The sequence below is a fragment of the Papio anubis genome, chromosome 7, assembly GCF_008728515.1.
Source record: "Papio anubis isolate 15944 chromosome 7, Panubis1.0, whole genome shotgun sequence".
Taxonomy (NCBI): Eukaryota; Metazoa; Chordata; class Mammalia; order Primates; family Cercopithecidae; genus Papio; species Papio anubis.
Window position 1 is genome coordinate 117,264,986 of NC_044982.1, and position 20,849 is coordinate 117,285,834.

General features: G+C 36.9%; 1 protein-coding gene across 12 annotated transcripts in view; it reads left to right on the forward strand.

Annotated features, from left to right (window-relative positions):
* Positions 1 to 20,849, forward strand: part of MYO9A (myosin IXA) — a 301,131-nt gene that overhangs the window by 274,469 nt on the left and 5,813 nt on the right. For 9 of the 12 annotated variants that reach the window (XM_031669215.1, XM_021941798.1, XM_021941799.1 and 6 more), the window contains 3 exons: positions 150 to 273; positions 1,648 to 1,701; positions 18,700 to 18,902. In XM_031669215.1, the coding sequence (XP_031525075.1) occupies positions 150 to 273; positions 1,648 to 1,701; positions 18,700 to 18,902 (381 nt within the window). The remainder of the gene's footprint in view (positions 1 to 149; positions 274 to 1,647; positions 1,702 to 18,699; positions 18,903 to 20,849) is intronic. The other 3 variants (XM_031669218.1, XM_021941802.2, XM_021941805.2) reach the window with 1 other exon arrangement.

Genomic DNA, 20,849 nt, shown 5'->3' on the forward strand with positions numbered 1-20,849 from the left:
ACCACCATTCTAAACCTTGTCTCTGAGTTTGTCAAGCAAGGGATGTTAATTTTTTCCTTCATCTTTCAACTGTCTAAAACAAAAACAGTCTGTGAGTGCTATACTTTATTTACATTCTTAACAGTTTTTTCTCTTTCCTCCTGTTTCAGTTGTGTGGAGCTAATCGTTGTGGAACAAATGAATAAATACAAGGCTCGTCTCAAAGATATCAGTAGCTTGGAATTTGCTGAGAATAAGGCAAAGACCAGGTTGTCACTGATTCGTAGATCAATGGTAAGATGCAAGACATGAAATAATGGAAAAATGGGAGTTGTCTTGGGAATTTAATTGTGCATTTGTGGTGTATACAAGGATTATTATCAGAATCTTTTTTATAAAACAACAAGTAAAAAGTCACCAAATCTCGGGGTGCTATGGCTTCCTCATGTTTAACCTGCTCTTTGGTTACATTATAGAATCTATGTGAATAAGTGTGTAGCATTTTTCAAATCAAGTATTTAGATAAAATGCTGGTGTCTTAATAATCTGCCCTGCTTTCTTTTCATGTCCTTTCTATGAAAACGTAGTCCTTTTCTAACTTTTTTCCCTACTTCCTTCCACTGTCTGTTCCCAGCTTTAATCGTGTCACTTTTGGTAGTCCTGCCAAGACTCCTGGGATGTAGAGAATTTAATCATTTGTAACTGAATTTAAATGGAATCATTTGATTCTTAAGTAAATGGAATTCCATCTGTGAGTTTACTGTAATGAAAAAGTATTTCTTTGAGTTTAAGGTTAGGTTTTGAGACAGTCCTTGTAAAACTGATAATTTATTTCCTTGGTTTGCCCACTTTTTAATATCTTCCTTTGCAACCAGTAACATATAACTCCAGTTCTCAATGATCACTAATCAATAGCATCGGCCCTATTGATTAGTGCTTATTGAGAACTGGAGTTATCCATATATGTTACTCTGAAGTCAGTTTTCAGGATAACTGGAAAACTGCTGCATTAAGGTTTAGTTATTGCCCATTTGCTACCCTTCCTCTCAGTTGTGAAATAAAATTGTGACAATGAGCACGCATTTCAGATTCCCAGTAAATCTCTAAAGAGAAGGAGGCTTCATCATGCCCTCATTCTTTCAGGGGTCCAGCAGTACTTCCTCCCATATCTTCACAGTTTGCATTTAGATTAGCACTAAAATAATTCTTTTTTCTTCCTTTACTATTTAATCTCCCTGGCACTGAATAAGTGCTTAACAAAGGTCTGTTGATTAAGGTAGCGAAGGGTCTTCTGTAAAAACAAACATAAGCATGGGCTTTTTGCAGGCAGTAAAGATATTAAATAAAACTCATCATAGGATACTATCTAAATCTTTTCCCCAGAAATTAAAAACAGAAATCCCACTTAAAAGTGAAACATTTCTGTAGTATGAATTTTCAGGAGCTCAGTTCTGAGAGGCCCAATGTAGTGGTGGCTATCCAGGCAGGAAGGGAAGAGCCTTTTGCTATAAACCTACTTTTCAAAGCAGATAGATAAGCTGTGCTTTTTTCCTGTGTTGCAGAAGATGGATATTCAGTCCATTGCAAGATTAAACCTTCTCTTTTAATGGGGCAATGACATGTACATTCTAACCTTCTGCTTTCCTTTTCATGTCCTTCCTAATCCAGAAACCTGTACTAATTGCAGTTAGATTCATGAACATTACCCGCAATTCAGTCTCGGTATGTATTAATAATGCAATGTGTCACAGCCACTCTACATTATTGTCTTTCATTCATCCAGGAATTGTTCCGCTCTGTCTATCATTCATGCCTGTCCACCCTCCATGTTTGGCCCCAAGTCAGGTTCTACTTTTTGATGAGCTTTCACTTACTTTTCTCTTAATCTCTTTTTTTAGATCCTTCATTTTCCTTCCTCTGTATTGTGTAGTTGAACAGCATCCATTTAAAATATATTGGTTTCTCCTCTTTGTCAGATGAGCCTCCTTTTGGGTTTCTTCTTTGGTTGAATCATTAAAAGGTGAAAGTTAAAAGCATTGAGATATCAAATTAATTTCTGCTCTTTGAGCTGTGTTCCCAGCATCTTCTCTACTTTATTATTTGAAATACTTATTATTACTTTCAGCATCTCCTATCATTAGTAATGCTTATTTGTCCATTCATATCTGTCTAACTCTGATGGTGTCCTCCCAGATGTAGAAATATGGTTCTTATCCACTTAGCATTTATCAAACAGAGCTACAAATAGGAGTGAACTAATCCAAATTGGTGGACTAGTTCTAGACTTAAATATTATGGTATGCTAGAACTCATACCAGGATCTCATTACTGGTATCCCTCTTCAGTTCCATTGATTATACAAAAAAGGAATGGGATAGAAGGCTGAGAACACCAATCTGTGTGGAAAACTGTCCACCTGTGTGTAACCATTTTATTGAGGAGGCTTAACTTGTTGAGGTACTAATATAAATCAGTTTTTCTTTTTGTCTATAACTGCCTCTCAACTCCAGCCTGTCCAACTTCCCTTTCCCACTGGATGTCAATTACCTTAACAGCATCTTGAAACCAATTCTATAATTTTCAAAAATTCATTTCATTCTAGTATTTAAGAGTCAGTTCTCTTAATATTAAAACTTCAGTCAGTTTTAAATCCAGTGCTCGTCTCACTTCCTCCCAGGGCAGACTAGACCTTTACCTGGAACTTAAAACTTTGGGGGTAGGTGGGTAATTTCTGTTTGTCAGACACTTCTGCCCTTCGTCTTTCTTGACCCTTTCTCCCCTGATGTTGAGACTAGGAGGAGTGATAGGGGAGGCAGAATTCTGTATGATATCCCGGTATTGAGATGGCAGTCCACTTTCTTTGTTGTTCAACACTGCTGTTCTGGCTCATTGTCAGTAGGCTAAGTAAAGACAAGTAGTAGCTCCAGTTTACCCCTGTTGAGTCAAGATGAACTCAGATCTATCCCATTTCTGTAGGCACTGATAGTCCCTTGCAAGATTTGGTTACATCATCTGGCTAAACCCTGGGTGTTGGCATTCACACCATATGGGAAGCTGTCAAACTCACAGGGCAGTTACAAGTTTTCCAAAATTCTAATATTTATTTGAAAGCTCGAAATTTACTCACTGACAACAAATATCGCCATTTGTTTCACTTGCAGTAACAGATTCCCTTCATACAATTTCAAAGAAAATGTGTACCACTTAAGAAGAATAATCAAACTTTGTCAATTATTATAAATACTGTTTCATTAATAAAGCAGCTAATTTTGCTTGCAATTCAAAGAATTGCACAAATACTCTTTGTTGAGGTAACCATCAGTATGTGACAGAATGGCTGTATGTGTAATTTCCAGTTAATCATACAGAAAATTGAAAATAGGTAATTTAGCAGTTAAGAAGTAATAAAATTAATTTATACGTCTTGGTCAATGACATGAAATGAAACTGATTTTTTAAAAACTAAATGTGTGGTAGCAAAAGAACATGAAGACTGCTAGAACCGTTTGGTATCATTACCTTGATTCATGTAAAGGTGACAGCAGTTGAACCCACAATTGCTTTTATGTAATTAGCACAGATGTCAACAAGTTAAAATGGCAAATAGCCTCTTAGTATAATTATGAAAATAATTTTAACATTGTAGACCCTTTGAAATGGTTTTGAGGACATCATTACACCCCAGCATCTTTGCTGGGGTTCTATGGGGCTACACTCTGAGAACCACTGCACTGTATTACGTATAATACTACCGGCTCACTGCACTTCACAGAAATATTTGTTGAGAATAATTCCTTTTCATATGCAAGATATAAACACATACAAACAGATACTAGCTGTGTTTAAAGTGCTTACTAACCCTGATTATCTGGTGAACCATAACTACAGGCAGTGGGATATGATTTTTGAACAAGCTTGGATACCTAATTATAACACCACACAAAACAACCAGTCTTTTCCAAAAAAGCCTTGGATAAAGGATCTCTCCTTACCAGGAAAGCAAATTCCTCAGGAAGTAGTCTGATAATTCATTTCCTTCCTATTTTTGTGACTTAACAAGACACTCAACAGGGATCGTCCATCTTGCCCTGAAGTGCTATTTTTAAGTAAAATTTCATTAGGGTTCTGAGATTTGTGTTTTAGCTAGCTATATATTGTTCTGTCTAGATGATGCACAGTTCCTCCTCCTCACACATTTAACCCATAGACAAACCCTAGTAACATGTACTTTCTTTGGGTCTTAAAGTATCGTGACTTTCTGCATGAGGGTAATATATGTCTTTTTCTAAACAGTCATCAGGTTTATTAAAGGCAATGCAATTCATTCTTTCATTATCACCATGAGTCTCTTTTACTGTTTAGGCTTACTTCGATTTATAGTATTTAATTTCTTTGTGCCCATCAATCATGCCTTGCCATTCCTTCTTGCATTCTTTTGCTATCATGAGCCTTACAGAATTTTCAGAAGAAATCAAAACTCTCCTCATAGGCCTTATTCATCCTAACACTATGGCATATCTTCTATTTGTCTCCATGGTTATCTTCTTAAGTCTTAGGAGAAAATGAAAAAGTGAGTTTCAACTGATTCCCTCAAATAGGGATCCTGTTTCCCTCAAATAGGTATCACTGAGATCCCCCACATTAGAGCATTTGACTCTCAATATTTGTGTTACAGTCTAAGAAGCCCATAATGGACTGGTCTCACAGAATTCTAACCCAAATTAAATAATTAAGACTGTCTGTTTCAGAATATCATTCTTAGAAAAAATAGACAATAGAATTATATACAGACTTCCTTAGACAGAGCATGATAAATCTATATGATTAGGCGGTTGAATTTGTGGGTATTAGAAAGCATGTCCCAAAAGGAAGGAGGGAGAGATGGATCAGACAGTACTGTGTGCCAAATATGGTGAAAATACCAAGGAAGAAGTACTTAATTCTGCCTGGTGGCACAGGGTAAGGCTGTAGAAGGGAAGCTAGCTCTTAAGGGATGAGTTTAAATTAATCAGATGGAGAAAGACCTACCAGTTAGTATAAGTCAACAAGGTTTAATTCTGTAAAAGGCTATGTAGCTTGCATATAAACTTGTATATGTAATTGTGCAGAAGGGAAACCTTAAGTTAAAACCAAAATAGGCTTTGTTTTGAAGCAAACTCTAAAACATTAGTACTATGGGGCCTTGAAGAGTGAGCCAGGACTCACAAGGTCTCAGAGTTTAGTACTTAATGTAAATTTTGGTGCTTTATATCTTATATTTGTGATAGGGAATGGGAACTAATGTTAGCTACTATTTTTTAGCCATAAAAACAATTTCCTCCTGGGTCATCTTCAAAGTTCTCAGTAAGAACGGCTGAAAAGGGGCCGGGAGTGATAGCTCCCAGAACTTTGGGAGACTGAGGCTAGTGGATCACTTGAGTTCAAGGCCAGCCTGGGCAACACGGTGAAACCCCATCTCTACCAAAAATACAAAAAAAGTTAGCCAGATGTAGTGGTGCATGCCTATGGTCCCAGATACTTGGAAGGCTGCGGTGGGAGGATCGCTTGAGCGCGAGAAGCAGAGGTTGCAGTGAGCCAACATAGCACCACTGCACGCCAGCCTGAGTGACAGAGCGAGACCCTGTCTTAAAAAACAAAAACAGACGAAATAGCTGAAAAGAATCCTAAGACTATTTTATTTTGTTTTATTTTTATTTTTTATTTTATTTTTTATTTTATTTCAGAGTGTTGCTGTTGTCAGCCTGGGCTGGAGTGCAATGGCACAATCTCGGCTCACTGCAACCTCTGCCTCCCCAGTTCTAGCAGTTGTCCTGCCTCAGCTTCCCAAATAGCTGAGATTATAGGTGCCCCCCACCACGCCCTAATTTTTGTATTTTTAGTAGAGACGGGGTTTCACCATGTTGACCAGGCTGGTCTCAAACTCCTGACCTCAGGAGATCACCCACCTCGGCCTCCCAAAGTGCTGGGATTACAGGCATGAGCCACCACACCCGGCCAAACAGACTAATTTAAAAAGAAGAAGAGATAGCAGAGTTGTCTAAGAACTTCCTCTCATAAAAACACCAGAAATAAATAGTTTCACAAAGAAAAGGTACCAACTCTTTAAACACATAATTACAATATAATTTAAGCTGCCTCAGAGTAGAGAGGGGAAAAGGTCTTTTTTAACTAAAAGAGTCTAACACTGATCCTCACCACCCCGCCCCCACACACACGCATACACAAAGAAAAAACCAATAAAAATTGCGTATAGAAATATTAAAAGCAGCAGAGCACAGCATGGACTCTGGACTAGACTTTTGGGTGTAAATCCTAGCTCTAATTTACTAGTAGTTGTGACATGGCAAATTATTTAATCTCCATGCCTCAGTGTTCTTATCTATAAATTGGTTAATAGTACCAAACTTAGGATTAAATGAGTTGATTTTTTGTTTGTGTTTTAATTGAGACAGAGTCTCACTCTGTCACCCACGCTGGAGGGCAGTGGCACAATCTTGGCTCACTGCAACCTCTGCCTCCTGGGTTCAAGCGATTCTCATGCCTCAGCCTCCCGAGTAGCTGGGACTACAGATGTGCACTACCACACCTGGCTAATTTTTGTATTTATTTTTAGTAGAATCAGGGTTTTGCCATGTTGGCCAGGCTGGTCTCGAACTCCTGACCTCAGGTGATCTGCCCTCCTCGGCCTCCCAAAGTGGTGGGATTACAGGTGTGAACCACCATGCCCAGTCTAAATTAATATTTTAAAACCATTAAGAACTATGCTTGTTATGGAACTCTCTCTATAGAGAGAAAGAGAATTCTATACACACACCCCCATACACACAGAGATAGCACCTGATATATACATGTAGGACTGCCTCATCTATGAATATTAATTCAAAAATCCTAGGTTAAAATATCACCGACACCTTGGGAGACCAAGGCGTGTGGATCCTTGAGCCCAAGAGTTTGAGACCAGCCTGGGCAACATGGTGAAACCCCATCTCTACAAAAAAAAAAAAATTAGGCCTGGTGGCAAGCACCTGTAGTCCCAGCTACTAGGGAGGCTGAGATGAGAGAATCACCTGAGCCTAGGAAGTCAAGGCTGCAGTGAGCCATGATAACACCACTGCACTCCAGCCTGGGTGACAAAGGGAGACCCTATCTCAAAAAAAAAAAAGAATTAAAAAATAAAATAAAAATGAATCAGCAAGCAGAATTCAGTAGCCTATAAATATAAAAATATAAACCTTGACCAAGGAGGATTTAACCTAGAAATGCAAGGATGACTCTATATTAGGATAGCTATTAATGTCATTCACCATGTTTGTTGATCTGTGGAGAAAAATTGTATTATCCTCATAGATATTTTAAAGGCATTTGATATATCAGCATTCTTTTAAAAAACATTTTTATTAAAACAGGGATATCTTATATTCTTAGCATGATAAAAACATACCTGAACCCAAAATCCAACATCTTGCTTAATGGAAGAACACTGGAAGCATTCTGATTAAAATCAGAAAAGGCAAGGATATCCATTATCCCCACTGTCATTTGACATTGATCTGAAGGTACTAGCTAAAGCAATTAAGAAAAAAGAATTGGAGATATAAAATTTTAAAGAAGTAAAATTATTACTATTTCCATTATGATTATATACATGTGAAACTCAGGAAAATCAACTAAAGAACTTAAAGATGATAAGAGAATTCTGATGTCTGAGTACAATTAATAAATTTTACTTATACAAGCAACCACTTGGATGATATGATGGAAGAAAAATGCCCGTTTATATATTGTACACACACACTTTAAACATCAACATCAAATATCAAAGAATACACTTAACAAGAAATATAGAAGATTTGTACAAAGAAAGCCTTAAGGCCGGGCGCAGTGGCTCACGCCTGTAATTCCAGCACTTTGGGAGGCTAAGACGGGCGGATCACAAGGTCAGGAGATTGAGACCATCCTGGCTAACATGGTGAAACCCCGTCTCTACTAAAAAATACAAAAACAATCAGTCGGGCGTGGTGGCGGGCGCCTGTAGTCCCAGCTACTCGGGAGGCTGAGGCCGGAGAATAGTGTGAACTTGGGAGGCAGAGCTTGCAGTGAGCCAAGATTGCACCACTGCACTCCAGCCTGGGCAACGGAGCAAGATTCTGTCTCAAAAAAAAAAAAAAAAAAAAGCCTTAAAACCTCAAATGTTACAAAAGAAGACTTAAATACATTTGGAAAGAAAGGCTAAATTTTGTAATGGTGTCAGTTCTTCTAAAGTAGTCTATTCATATATTGTTTCAATACCTACTAGGAGGGAAAGAGGATATTTTCTTAGGCTCAACTTTCAGACTCATATGACTACCATGGGCTTCACTTGGCATCAGAATCACTTAGGATATGGGACTGGAAGTACAGCATGCTTGCAGAGAGCATAAGATCATGCTCGTGTGGGAGCCCTTGAAGCAGTCCACACAACCATCAATGAGTTATCTTTGGCCTCTAAGTCACAACTCAGGTGCAAGGAAAAAGGACTTCACATCCAATGGACACAGAACTATTCTGCCTTGGAAGTTTTATGCCTATACAGGAATTAACCTCTTATAAAATTCCATAGACATTGTTTCCAGCGTCCCCACAAGGGGTATGTCCAGTTACAACTGACTCCACTTTCAGGGAATTCCAAATATATGGCTTCCTATGGGATATTTACAATTTATCTTTACTTCTTCTCCAGATGCAGTTTATCAATCAGATTAATTTTTGCCAGAGGTGATGTTGCTTAATAACATCATTTGCAGCCTGCCTTTATCAAGTTTCCAGGGGTCCTGAGCTAGAACATTGACCAAAGATCAGTTCTTACACAGACAAGGAAAGAGTTTTATAACTCTTTACTTACAAATGTGGTCTCAACAAAAATAGCAAAAGAATACTTTGGGGACCTTTACAAGTTGATGCTAAAATTCATGAGAAAATAAAGAAGCAGAATAACTGGGAAAATTGTAAAAGAGAAAAATAAAGGATTATAATGTGAGTGGCATTTCAAAGGTCTGGTATTCACTAAATGATGTGGGGAAAATGAATATCCATGTAGGGAAGAAAAGAAACAAACAAACAAAAAAGCTGAGTCAGGCCAGGCACAGTAGTTCATGCCTATAATCCCAGCACTTTGGAAGGCCAAGGCAGGAGGATTGCTTGAAGCCAGGAGTTTCAGATCAGCCTTGGCAACAATGCGAGATCTCATCTCTACAAAAAATTTAAAAAGCCGGGCATGGTGGCACATGCCTGTAGTCCCACATACTGGGGATACTGAGGTAGAAAGATCCCTTGAGCCCAGGAGTTGAAGGCTGCAGTGAGCTGTGATTGTGCCACTGTACTCTAACCTGAGCAAGAGTGAGACCCTGTATCTTTAAAAAAAAAAAAAAAAAAAAAAAAAAATTCACATCAAAGACTAAAACATAAAAGTAGCTCTGGCACTATCCTGGCAGAGGTCCTCACTGCCCTGCATCCTGTAGACACTCAAGTACCCTACCTCTCTACCTTAATACTGCCAAAATACCCAAGTAGTTTAACTCAGCTCAAAGGGCAATTGGGAAAGAGCTCAAGGGGAAATCAGAAAAGTTATCACCTAAACCTTTTCATGCAAAAGTTGAAACCAAGCCATAAAAGGTGGCTGAAGGGGATACATCTTTAGGGTGAAAAAAGTACAAATAGAAAGGGAAAACGGGAGCAAATGGAAAGAGATTAACCAGGAAACATTTATCTTCATAGAACAGAAACTGAAAACAAGCAAGAAAGAAGCTAAGTGTGATTAAAGATCTCTTATCAAGTCAGGGGTCCCAATATCTCACTGTACAATTCAGAAGAATTTTTAAATTATTTTATAAGTGTACCTTTTTAGAGCTCTGAAAACACAGCTTTTAAGAAGAGAACTCCACTTCCTCCCATTTGAAAGGAATGAATTAAGTGCTAGTTTATTTTTCTGTACAAACTGAGAATAATTAGCTCTCTATAAGCCTAATAATGTCTTAAACTGCTTCCTGATCTTGGCTGTCTGTCAAAAGTATATTATCTGTGATGTCTTTGGTAGTGGTAGTCCAGTCCAGATTTTTCTGATAATCCTGTTAATGTGCTGTAAAGGATTGGAAATCTGGGTATTGTGTATAATATTAAATTGTATTTAGTACGACTTGAGACCTCCTACTTATTAACAGTTGAAGATAATTGTATTTTGATATTCTCATTTTAGGAACAGTTTGCCTGCAACGTTTAAGCCAGGAAGTCACTGGAATAGTTACTGAGAAAAAGGATGACAATATGGCTTTATATTTTTTCCAGTACTTGCATTAAGAGTTGGGTACAAATTATTCATGTAGTCTGTGATCAGTCAAAACCAATACAATCCCTATTATGATAGAAAAATATAATGTTGGACAGGGCTTTGCTATTATATAAGACTATTAAAGAAAAAAGTTGAAAGGTTCAGCAACAAAAACCAAGTATTATTGTGTGACAAAAATGACCATAAAGAAAGTAAAAGGGAAGTGATGTACCATAAGAAAATATTTTCAATTCCCATTTCAAAGTCTAATTTTTCTTAATGAAGAGAAGCTCCTTATAAGTAAATAGAAAGATTAGCTACCCAGTGAAAAATGAACAAAGGATACTATAAACCACTTCTCAGTGTTATCTACAGATACTTTTCAGGGAGGTCTACAATTATTTTTATGATACTGTCAAGAAAATATTTGCCTTTTTCACTCTGTGACACTTACACTGATGGGAGAAAAACAATTATGGAAAAAAACACTACAAGAGAATATACAGTGAGCAGGGATCCAGAAGAAAAAATTCCAGTTTGAAAAAAGTAAATTCATGCTTATTATAGGAAATTGGGGAAGTGAAGGATATTATTCCAGTCAGGAAACTACTGTTAATAATTTAGTGTATTTGTAAATTTTGTATTACTCATTTTTAAAACCAATGGTATACAACCTTATGTACTGTTTTTAACACAGTATTAGTATTTTCCCATGTTTCTAAAAGCTCCATGTAATCAACTTTTTAAAAATTACTTTAGTCTTTGTAAGATAATTCTAGGCTGTAGGAGTTTCCATTTTTCTTTGTTTTGTTTAATGCTTCTTAAAATAGATCAGATCTGTTGAGCTTGTTTGATTTTCTTCAGCTATATTAAGTGATTTGCAGCTAACTCATGGTGAAATACTCCAGTGGCCAGCTAATGGTATGAACATTGAAAAAAGGCAGCTCTTTTATTGAATACTGCAATGTGGACACTAGGAATAAACTCAGATTTTCAAGCTTCTTGAGGCTTTTAAATCATATTATTTATTCATTTGGCTATAAATAGTCAACGTCAAATGGAACTGGATGATGTCCTGGAATTTATAGCATAAAGAATACTTTGTCATTTTTTGTTCAATTTGCAGACTGATCTTCTGTTTTGAGCTTGTTTTTCTTAACATGTTTTTTCCTTGTTGATTTTAGAACGAAAAGTGGAATAGCAATATTGTAATCCTCCTGATTTTATCCCATTATGTGTTTTAGTTTTGGAGGAGTTAGCCTGAATGCCCTTAGAACTACCCTCCAGCCTTTACCTTATCACCTGCACTAGATCATGGGTTTCTGTTTTTAAAACAGCACTTTTCCTTTCTTTCTTGCCAAAACCAACTCAGAAATTTGTCAAAGTGACATAATTTTCAATGGATATTCGTGTATTTCCATAAATAGCTAACTTTGAAAAGGAACTCTTAACTATCTTTTTTATTGCAAAATATAAAACATACTGAAAAACACAGAAACATAAATATTCAGTTTAATGAATTATTATAAATGAACATCCACATACCACCCCAGCTCAAGAAATAGGATGTTGCCAGCATCCCCAGAAACTCTCCTCTTTCCCTTTCTAGTCATAATCCTCTTTCTCCTCCAGAGGTAAGCAGTAACCTGATTTTTACATTAATGACTTCTTTTGTTTTATTTTTTGTTTGCTACTAAAATATGTGTCCCTGAGCACCATAGTTTCGCTTTACCTAATTTTGAGCTTTATATAAATGGCATCGTATAAGATGTATTATTGGCCAGGCGCGGTGGCTCAAGCCTGTAATCCCAGCACTTTGGGAGGCCGAGACGGGCGGATCACGAGATTAGGAGATCGAGATCATCCTGGCTAACACGGTGAAACCCCGTCTCTACTAAAAAATACAAAAAACTAGCCGGGCGAGGTGGCGGCGCCTGTAGTCCCAGCTACTCGGGAGGCTGAGGCAGGAGAATGGCGTAAACCTGGGAGGCGGAGCTTGCAGTGAATTCAGCGACACTGGAGTTCATAGTGCTGGGGTGACAGAGTGAGACTCTGTCTAAAAAAAAAAAAAAAAAAGATATATTATTTTGTCTCTGATTCATTTCAGTCAACCTTATGTGTGTAAGACTTATTCATATTTTGTTTAGTTGTAGCTCATTTTCATAACTGTATAGTTTATCAGTGTATGCATATACCACAATTTAGTCTACTGTTGATGGATATTTGGGTTGTGTTTTGGGGAATTATGATTTTAAGAGACTCATACATGTATTTTTTGTTGGCGAAATATACAGGAGTGGATTGCAGGGTCACAGGATATATTTATCTTCAACTTTAGTAGATAATGCCAAACTTTCTTCCAAAATGGTTGTTAATATGTTAGCAGTGTGTAGGAATTCCCAATTGCTCCACCTGCCCCCAGCACTTTTATTACCAGATTCCTTAATTTTAGCTATTCTGATGGGTGTGTTATTTTTAAAAATTATATTTTTTATTGTGACTCTAACATGTATAATGTGTATGTGTATATACATGTTGGCTATTTCTATATCCTCTTTTGTGAGGAGCCTGTTCAGAGCTCTTGCCTGTTTTTCTAATTGGGTTGTCTTTTTCTGATGTTCTGTAGGGATTCTTTATGAATTCCAGATACAAATCCTTTATTGTTACTTTTGTTGCAAATTTTCTTCCATTCTATGGTTTGCTTTTTTCCTTTCTTTTTTGATGAACAGAGGTTCTGGATTTTAATGTTGTTAATCAGTCTTTCCCTTTGGGATGAATACCTTTTAGGGTCATGTTTAAGAAAATTTTTCCTTTCCACAGTGCCCTGCAGTTCCCCTTTTGTTGTAAATTGGGAGCCTTTTTATGTGTGGGTCTGTTTCTAGGGGCTTTGTTTTGACTACCTTTGTACCAACACCACCACTATTTTATTTACCATAGCTTTCTAAAAATATCCGGTAGAATAAGTCATCCTACCTTCTTCATTGGTGTTTTGACTATTCTTGGCTGTTTATATTGCCATATAAATTATGGAATCAGCTTCAAAAAATTATCTTGGGATTTTTATTAGGATTGCATTGGATCTATAGATTGCCTTCTGGAGAATTGACATTTTTACGATACTGATTTTTCCCATCTGTGAACATGATATATCTCTTCATTCATGTAGCGCATTAGCTACTTTCAAAAGTGTTTTATAGTTTTCTGTGTTGAGATTTTACACATCTTTAGTTTGAATTACTGCTAGGTATTTAATATTTAAATGCAATCATAGGTATTATTTTAAAATTTTTATTTTCTGTTGTATAAAAATACAATTGATTTTGGTATTTTTCATCTTGTATTCAGTGACTTTGCTGAATTCACTTATTCTAATAAGTTTTCTGTGGATTTCTTTGGATTTTCTACCTGTACAGTCATACCATTCATGAATAATGATAGTTTCATTTGCTCTTTTATAATCCTTATACCTTTTCTTTCTTTTTCTTGTGTTAGAACCTGCAGTATAGTGTTGAATGGAAGTGGTAATAGTGATCATTACTGGCATGCTCCCAGCCCTAAAGGAAAAGCTTTCAACCTTTTACCACCAAGTGTGATGTTTGCTATAGAATTTTTGTAGGTACTTTGTGAGATTAAGTATGTGCCCTTCTGTTCCACGTTTTCTAAGAGTTGTTATTGTGATAGAATGTTGAATTTTATGAAATGCCTTTACTGCATGTATTGAGGTTTTATCAGACTTTTTTATTGCATTGATTTGACACATTACACAGAGTCCATTTCTAATGTTAAACCATCATTATACTACTACAATAAATACAACTTTTCATATATTTAATATTTTTATATTACATTTTCTATATTACTTGATTCTGTTATAGTTAGGATATTGTTTAGGATTTTTGCATGTGTTTATGAGTAAAGTTAAGCCATAATAATCCTTTTTTGTTTTTGTTTTTGTTTGTTTGTTTTGAGACAGGCTCTCACTGTTATCACCCAGGCTACAGTGCACTGGCATGATCTTGGCTCACTGCAGCCTCAACCTCCTGGGCTCCTGCCTCAGTCTTCCATGTAGCTGAGGCTACAGGCACGTGCCACCACGCCTGGCTAATTTTTGTATTTTTTTGTAGAGAAGGGGTTTTGCCATGTTGCCAAGGCTGGTCTTGAACTCCTCAGCTCAAGCGATCCACCTGCCTCAGCCTCCCAAAGTTCTGGGATTGTGAGCATGTGCTACTGCACCTGGCAGTAATCCTTCTTTTTAATGTATTTGTTTTGTTTTGTTATCAAAGTTACGCCTGACTCTAAAGACAAGTTAGGGAATAATTTTTAATTCTGTGGAAGAATTTGTTATTTCTTCTTGTCTGCCACTGAAATCTAGGCCTAGAGTTTTTGTTTTTGGAAAGATTTTGATTCTGGATTCAATTTCTTTAATATTATTCACATTTCTAATTTCTTCATTGATGGTATTAATTAGATTTTTGTAGAAATTTCTCCACTTTGTCTAAAATTTTATACTTATTGACATCAAGTTGTTTTTAGTAGTCTCTTACCCTCTGGGTCTACAAGATTTGTAGTGACGTCCCGTTTTTCATTCCCACCTTTGGTTATTTGTGACTTCTCTCTTTCAGTCTTGCTAGAGTTTTAAAATTTTTATTCGCCTCTTCAAAGAGCTACATTTGACTTTGATTGTCTTCATTCTAATGTTTGTTTGCACTTTTCTTTATTGCTTTTGTTGCAGGAGGAATTTATTATGTTGTTCTTTATCTAGTTTCCTGAAATAGATTCTTACATCCTTAATTATGAATCTTTCCTTCTTTTCTAATGTATGTATTTAAGGCTATAACTTTAAAGTAGACAGAGCTTACATGGGTTTTTATATTGTTTCATTCAAAATATTTTCTAATTTCCATTGTGATTTCCTCTTTGACCATGGTTTGTTTTAAAGTCTATTTCTTAATTTCTGAGTGTACAAGAATTTTTAATTTTCTCTTTGTAACTGCATTATTAGAAAACTTGTTTTAAATTACTTTAATGGTCAGATAAATTATTTCAACCCTTGGAATTTTGTTGTTTTGCTATGTGTGCTTTAAAGTGAGTATTCTGTAGTTAGATACTGAAGTCTATATATGTCTGTTAGATTGCTTACATCAAGTTCAGTTTTACATCATTTCTGATTGCATGTGCACACTTGTTCTGTCAGTACTGATTATAGTCTATTTTTCTTTAAGTATTTCTGTCAATATTTTACTTTAAATTTTTTTGAAGCAATTAAGTACATACATATTTGGAAATGTTTTATCTTCATAATATGAACCTTTGTCATTGTGAGGTATACCTCTTTATCACAGGTAACACTTCGTAAAGTTTACTTTGTTTGTGGTTAACATAGCTGTACTAGCTTTATTTTGGTTAGTATTTGCATGGTATGTCTTTTTTTTTTCCCCATTTCTTTACTCTCAGCCTTTCTGAATTCACATGTCTTTTATAAACATCACATAGTTAGGTTTTCTTTTTTTTTATACGGCCTGACAATCTTCAAATTTTAATAGGAGCATTTCATCTATTTACATTTAATATAATCACCAATATATTTGGGTTTAAAATCTGCTTTTTATGTGCTTTTTATTTGTCCTACCTGATATATGTTCCTTTTTCTTTTCTTCCTTGCCTTTTTTGCTCTTTCTTGCATTTTTTGACTACTTTTTTATTCCATTTTTTTTGTTTGTTTGGAAGTTTTACACTTTTACTATTATTTTAGTATTAACCAAATGGTGAAAACAGATCTGTGATCTATCAGTGTCTGTTAACTAGTAGTTTTATCTTTTTCCTAGATAATACAGGTGCTTTAGTATGCCTTACTATGATATGATTTTGTTGCTCTTATTGTTGTGTATCTTAATTATCTGTATGTTTTAAATCCAACACATCGTTATTGTGTTTTATGCAGTCACTGTTTAGACATACTCACTTTTCATTGCCTTTCATTATTTCTCACACCTCTAACTTTTCTTCTTGAGACATTTTCAATCTTCCCTTCAATATTTCCTTTAGTGCGGGTCTGCTGGTGTCAGATTCTCCCCATAGTCTGTCTAAAATGTCTTTATTTCACCTTCATTCCTGAAAATTATTTTCTATATATAACAGTTAAGCTTGGCAGTTCCTTTTTCCTTTCATACCATGAAAATATTCCATTGTTTTCTGCATTCCATTATTTCTGTTGAGAAACAGACTTTGAATCTAATAGTTGTTCCTTTTTTGCAAGTAATTTGCTTTTTGTAACTGCTTTTAAGTCTTTCTTTTACCTTAGGCCTTTAGTTTTTAACAGTAGTTTGTCTAGGTATAGACTTCTTTTCATTTCTCTTTCTTAGGGGTTGTAGGCTTTCTTAAATTCCTAGGTTAATATCTTTAACTGCTTTTAAAAAATGCTCTGCCATGATCTCTTCAATATTTCTTCTGTAGGATCTCTCTTGTCCTGATATTTGCCCAGGCTGGAGTGCAGTGACGTAAACTTGGCTCACTGCAACCGCCTCTCGAGTTTAAGCAATAACCTTAACTCAGCATCCTGAGTACTGGGACTACAAGCGCATGCCACCATGCCGAGCTAGTTTTTGTATTTTCAGTGGAAATGGGGTTTCTTCACATTGGCTAGGCTGGTCTTGAACTCCTGACCTCAGGTGATCCGCCCGCCTCAGCCTCCCAAAGTGCTGGGATTACAGGTGTGAGCCACTGCGCCCAGCCATTCTTTTACTTTCTTTTGTGAATTTTTCCATTCTTTCGTTTCTTCCTGCTTGGTTCAGGATTTTTCTTTTGACCTAATTTCCAGTCCACTATTCAACTATGTCTTCCTATCTCCTTCAGCATGTTTATTTTAAATCCCATAGCCACCATATCTGGAGTCTTTTAGGGTTTCTGTTTTCTGTCATTTTTACTAGTTTTTGTTTACGTTGTCTTGTCTCCTTTTGTGCCTGTTACCTTTGATTATTTGTCAGAGTATTTGAAACATTATTTTTAAAATATTTTGAGGCCTAGGATAATGTTACTTTCCTCCACAGAATGTTTTCATTTTTTTCTGCCTGGTCCTAAAGTATTAGCAATCTGAGATTACTTTAATTCATTTTTAGGGATTAGAATTTTCTGGACCATCCAGATGACTTGAAGCTAGACTACAGTATCTGCGAGGACTTTTGTAATTTCAGTTTACTCTTAGTCTAAGAAACAAACCTTAGGGATCCCAGTGTCAGGCACGGAGGTTTTGCCAGGCAGCAACTTACACCGTTGAGTGGGTCTGGCTCCAAATTTTATTCTCTACCCCAAGATGATGGCAAACTTTTTCTGTAAAGGACTAGAGAATATATTTTAGGCTTTGTAGGCCAGTCTCCGTCTCAGCAATCTACTCTGCCATTGTTCTGAAAAAGCAGCAATAAACAATAAGTAAATTAATGAGGATGAACGTATTCCAGTGAAGCTGTATTTACAAAATATGTGCAAGGCTAGATTTGCCACACAGGCCATAGTTTGCCATCCTCTGCTGTAGCACGTCAAAAGCTCTGTTTAGAGTCACAGCCACCTCTGACATTTAGATTAGCGCTAAATGCTGGACTAGCCTCTCCTTAAATCTATCTGGTTAGCTCTTCAATGCCTTCAAGCATATGTTGAGTTTTTATGTTTCTTAGCAGGAGATTAACTTGGAAAGTTTAGTTTGCCACTACCAGAAGCTAAAGTCACATATAAAGTAACCAATGTTTGAAAAAGAAAAAAAAAAAGGGAGAAGCAGCAATGAGATTTTTACACTCTAATCTCAAGAATAGAAGTTTCTAAGAAAATATTATCTCGCTAGCACCCTGTGTTATATAAATGACTACATTTTGTTTTTGTTTTTCAAAACTGAGTTTTAGAACATACTTCTATGGTCTTCCTAGAGAGATTGTACATTCCAAGGCTAAAGTTATAGAGCACTGTTATTCATCAGAACTTACTATGATGATAGGAAATGTATATGTATGCCAGTCAGTGTAGGGGTCACGAGCTACTTGTGGCTATTGAGCACTTGAAATGTGGCTAGTGTGACTGCAGAACTGAAATGTTACTTCAATTTTAATTAATTAAAAAAATATCCAGATGTGGCTATTTTGTTTGGAATGGATGCAGCTTATATTAAAAGAAGAATCTCATCTCAGTACACAATGGTTTCTTACACTCCCACCTACCGAAGTATCCATTTTCCAGCACTCTTGCAAGAAATATTTTAACTTAAATGTATTGGATGAATGATGTCTCACTAAATATCCTAGGCCTTGCAGAATGTTTCCATTTGTTCTTACCATTCACCTGGTGTGATGGAAGTACACTTGTTATCCTAAAAGATCTGCATGAAACTGATGCAGTCACTCAATTTACTTTCTAATGTGAATTTTTCTCTGCAGGGAAAGGGGCGTATTCGTCGAGGAAACTATCCAGGTCCATCGTCTCCTGTTGTAGTTCGGTTGCCTTCTGTGTCTGATGTCTCAGAGGAGACCTTGACTAGTGAGGCAGCCATGGAGACTGACATCACAGAACAGCAGCAAGCAGCTATGCAGCAGGAGGAGAGAGTACTGACTGAGCAGATTGAGAACCTACAGAAGGAGAAGTGAGTATCCAGGAGGAAGGGGAGAGACAGTCATTGTCTGTTTTCATTTCCTTCCTTCTATCGTTTCTTTATTTTTTCTTATTTATTATCTCCTGTGTGTTAAACACTGTGTCAGGTGATACAGGAGATGTTGAAATGACAAAGACATGTTGCCTGTACTCAGGTAACAGTGTGAAAGTTGTTCCCTCTGGGAAGCTAGTTCCATGAGCTGGAAAACCTGAGGCTGCTACAGTGATGGTCTGGAGAGGCTGACTGGGAGGAGGACACAGTATCCACAGGGCATGTCAGTCTTAGTCACGATTCATCTAGCAGTAACAGTGGGGAGCCAAGATGAGGCACTGGAGTCCTAACAGGTCAGAGACCAGCCTTCACGAACAGATTTATTTTGCAAAGAAGAGTAATTCTTAGGCTAAGCCAAAGTCCCTTTCAAGAATGGGCATCATTCACAAATCCATGAAGGAAGGTTACTAGCCAAAGATCCATATGGCCATGGGAACAGCAACTAGATGGTCATAGTAATGCTATAGCCCTAGAGAGTGCTAGGATACTGGATAGGGAAATTGGTTGCAATTTAGGGGAGAGACAAATAAGAAGCTCTTTTACCTCCATTCATTACTGTTGCAGGGATTGGGTGACATTATGCCTTGGGGATAATATGAACATGCCATGGTTCTCCCTAAAGGTGCTGTGTAATAGTTCTGGTCAACATTGATGACTCTTAGAAAGTCTTAATGGGATCTTTATTCCTGAGTTCCAGGATCACAGGTCTTGAGTTTGACTTATAAGGGGATATGAGACTGTTAAAGTACTTTTTTGGTCTCTCATGATTGATTCTGGAATATATATAGGCCAGCTAAAAAAGCAGCTGGGGCTCAGCTGTAAAAAACATGATAAGGCAAAGATGATGTACATTGACCAGGGGCTATTTGCTAGAAGAGTGACCTGAAAAGAAGACGCAATTCGGCTTTGATGCAGATGATGTTAGGTCTTGAAGGATTCATAGGAATTTTCAAGTAAGGGGAGAGTCCCTAGAAAAAGAAAGAAGAACGAGCACAGTCTCAGAATGCACATGACCTCAGACAATTGTAATACTGGTGATACTATTCTTGAAATGATTGTTCATGGATCTCAAGCTAGGTAAAGTGGAAGTAAAGGTAAGGGGCTCTGTTAGGGAAGAGACTTGATTAGAAGGTGAGTAAGAATTGGAAGGATAAGGAGGTTGTGAACAGGGCAGAATATTGGATTCATAGTTGGTGTATTCAGGTAATGACAAGCTCCAGCATCTGCCCATTGGAGAAAGTAGCTTAGCAAAAGTGGAGGAAAATATTGTTAGAAGTTGCAGACATAAAAGAACTTCAGTGTTAGGATATTGAGATGAATTTTTACAAAGATATTAATTGAATAGATCAGGTGATGTCAAGCATTAGTGAGAAAGCAAGGTTAGGAGCTGAGTACCAAAGACATCACGGAATGTGGGGCATTACTGAGAGGTAGCTGGGTGACTGTGATGAAGAAGGAAGACTAGAGAATGCGATAACTAAAGATGGCATAAGCTTCAAAGGACAGAAAAGATCAATCAGTGTTTTTCTTCATCTAGAGGTCTCTGTGGTGAAGGTAGAGGATATAGTCCACAGCCAGTTAGTAAGCTTCATGGAAAATAGTTTAGGAGCTGGAAGGAATCTTAGAGGTTATCTAATTTAATCTCTTTGTTTTGTGGTAGGAAGCTGAGGTCCAGAGAGAGAAAGGTACTTTCCTGATGCATTATGGATATTATGAACAAGGTTAGAGCCCTGATCTCCTGATTATCAGTCCAGAGTTCACTTTACTGAAAGATCTCACCACGACAGCATCTTCACCCTACTCTTACCCCTATTATTGGTCCTAGATTGACTATGATTTTGTCCTTTAGTCCATATAGTTTTAGCGTTCACCATATTTGGCATCACC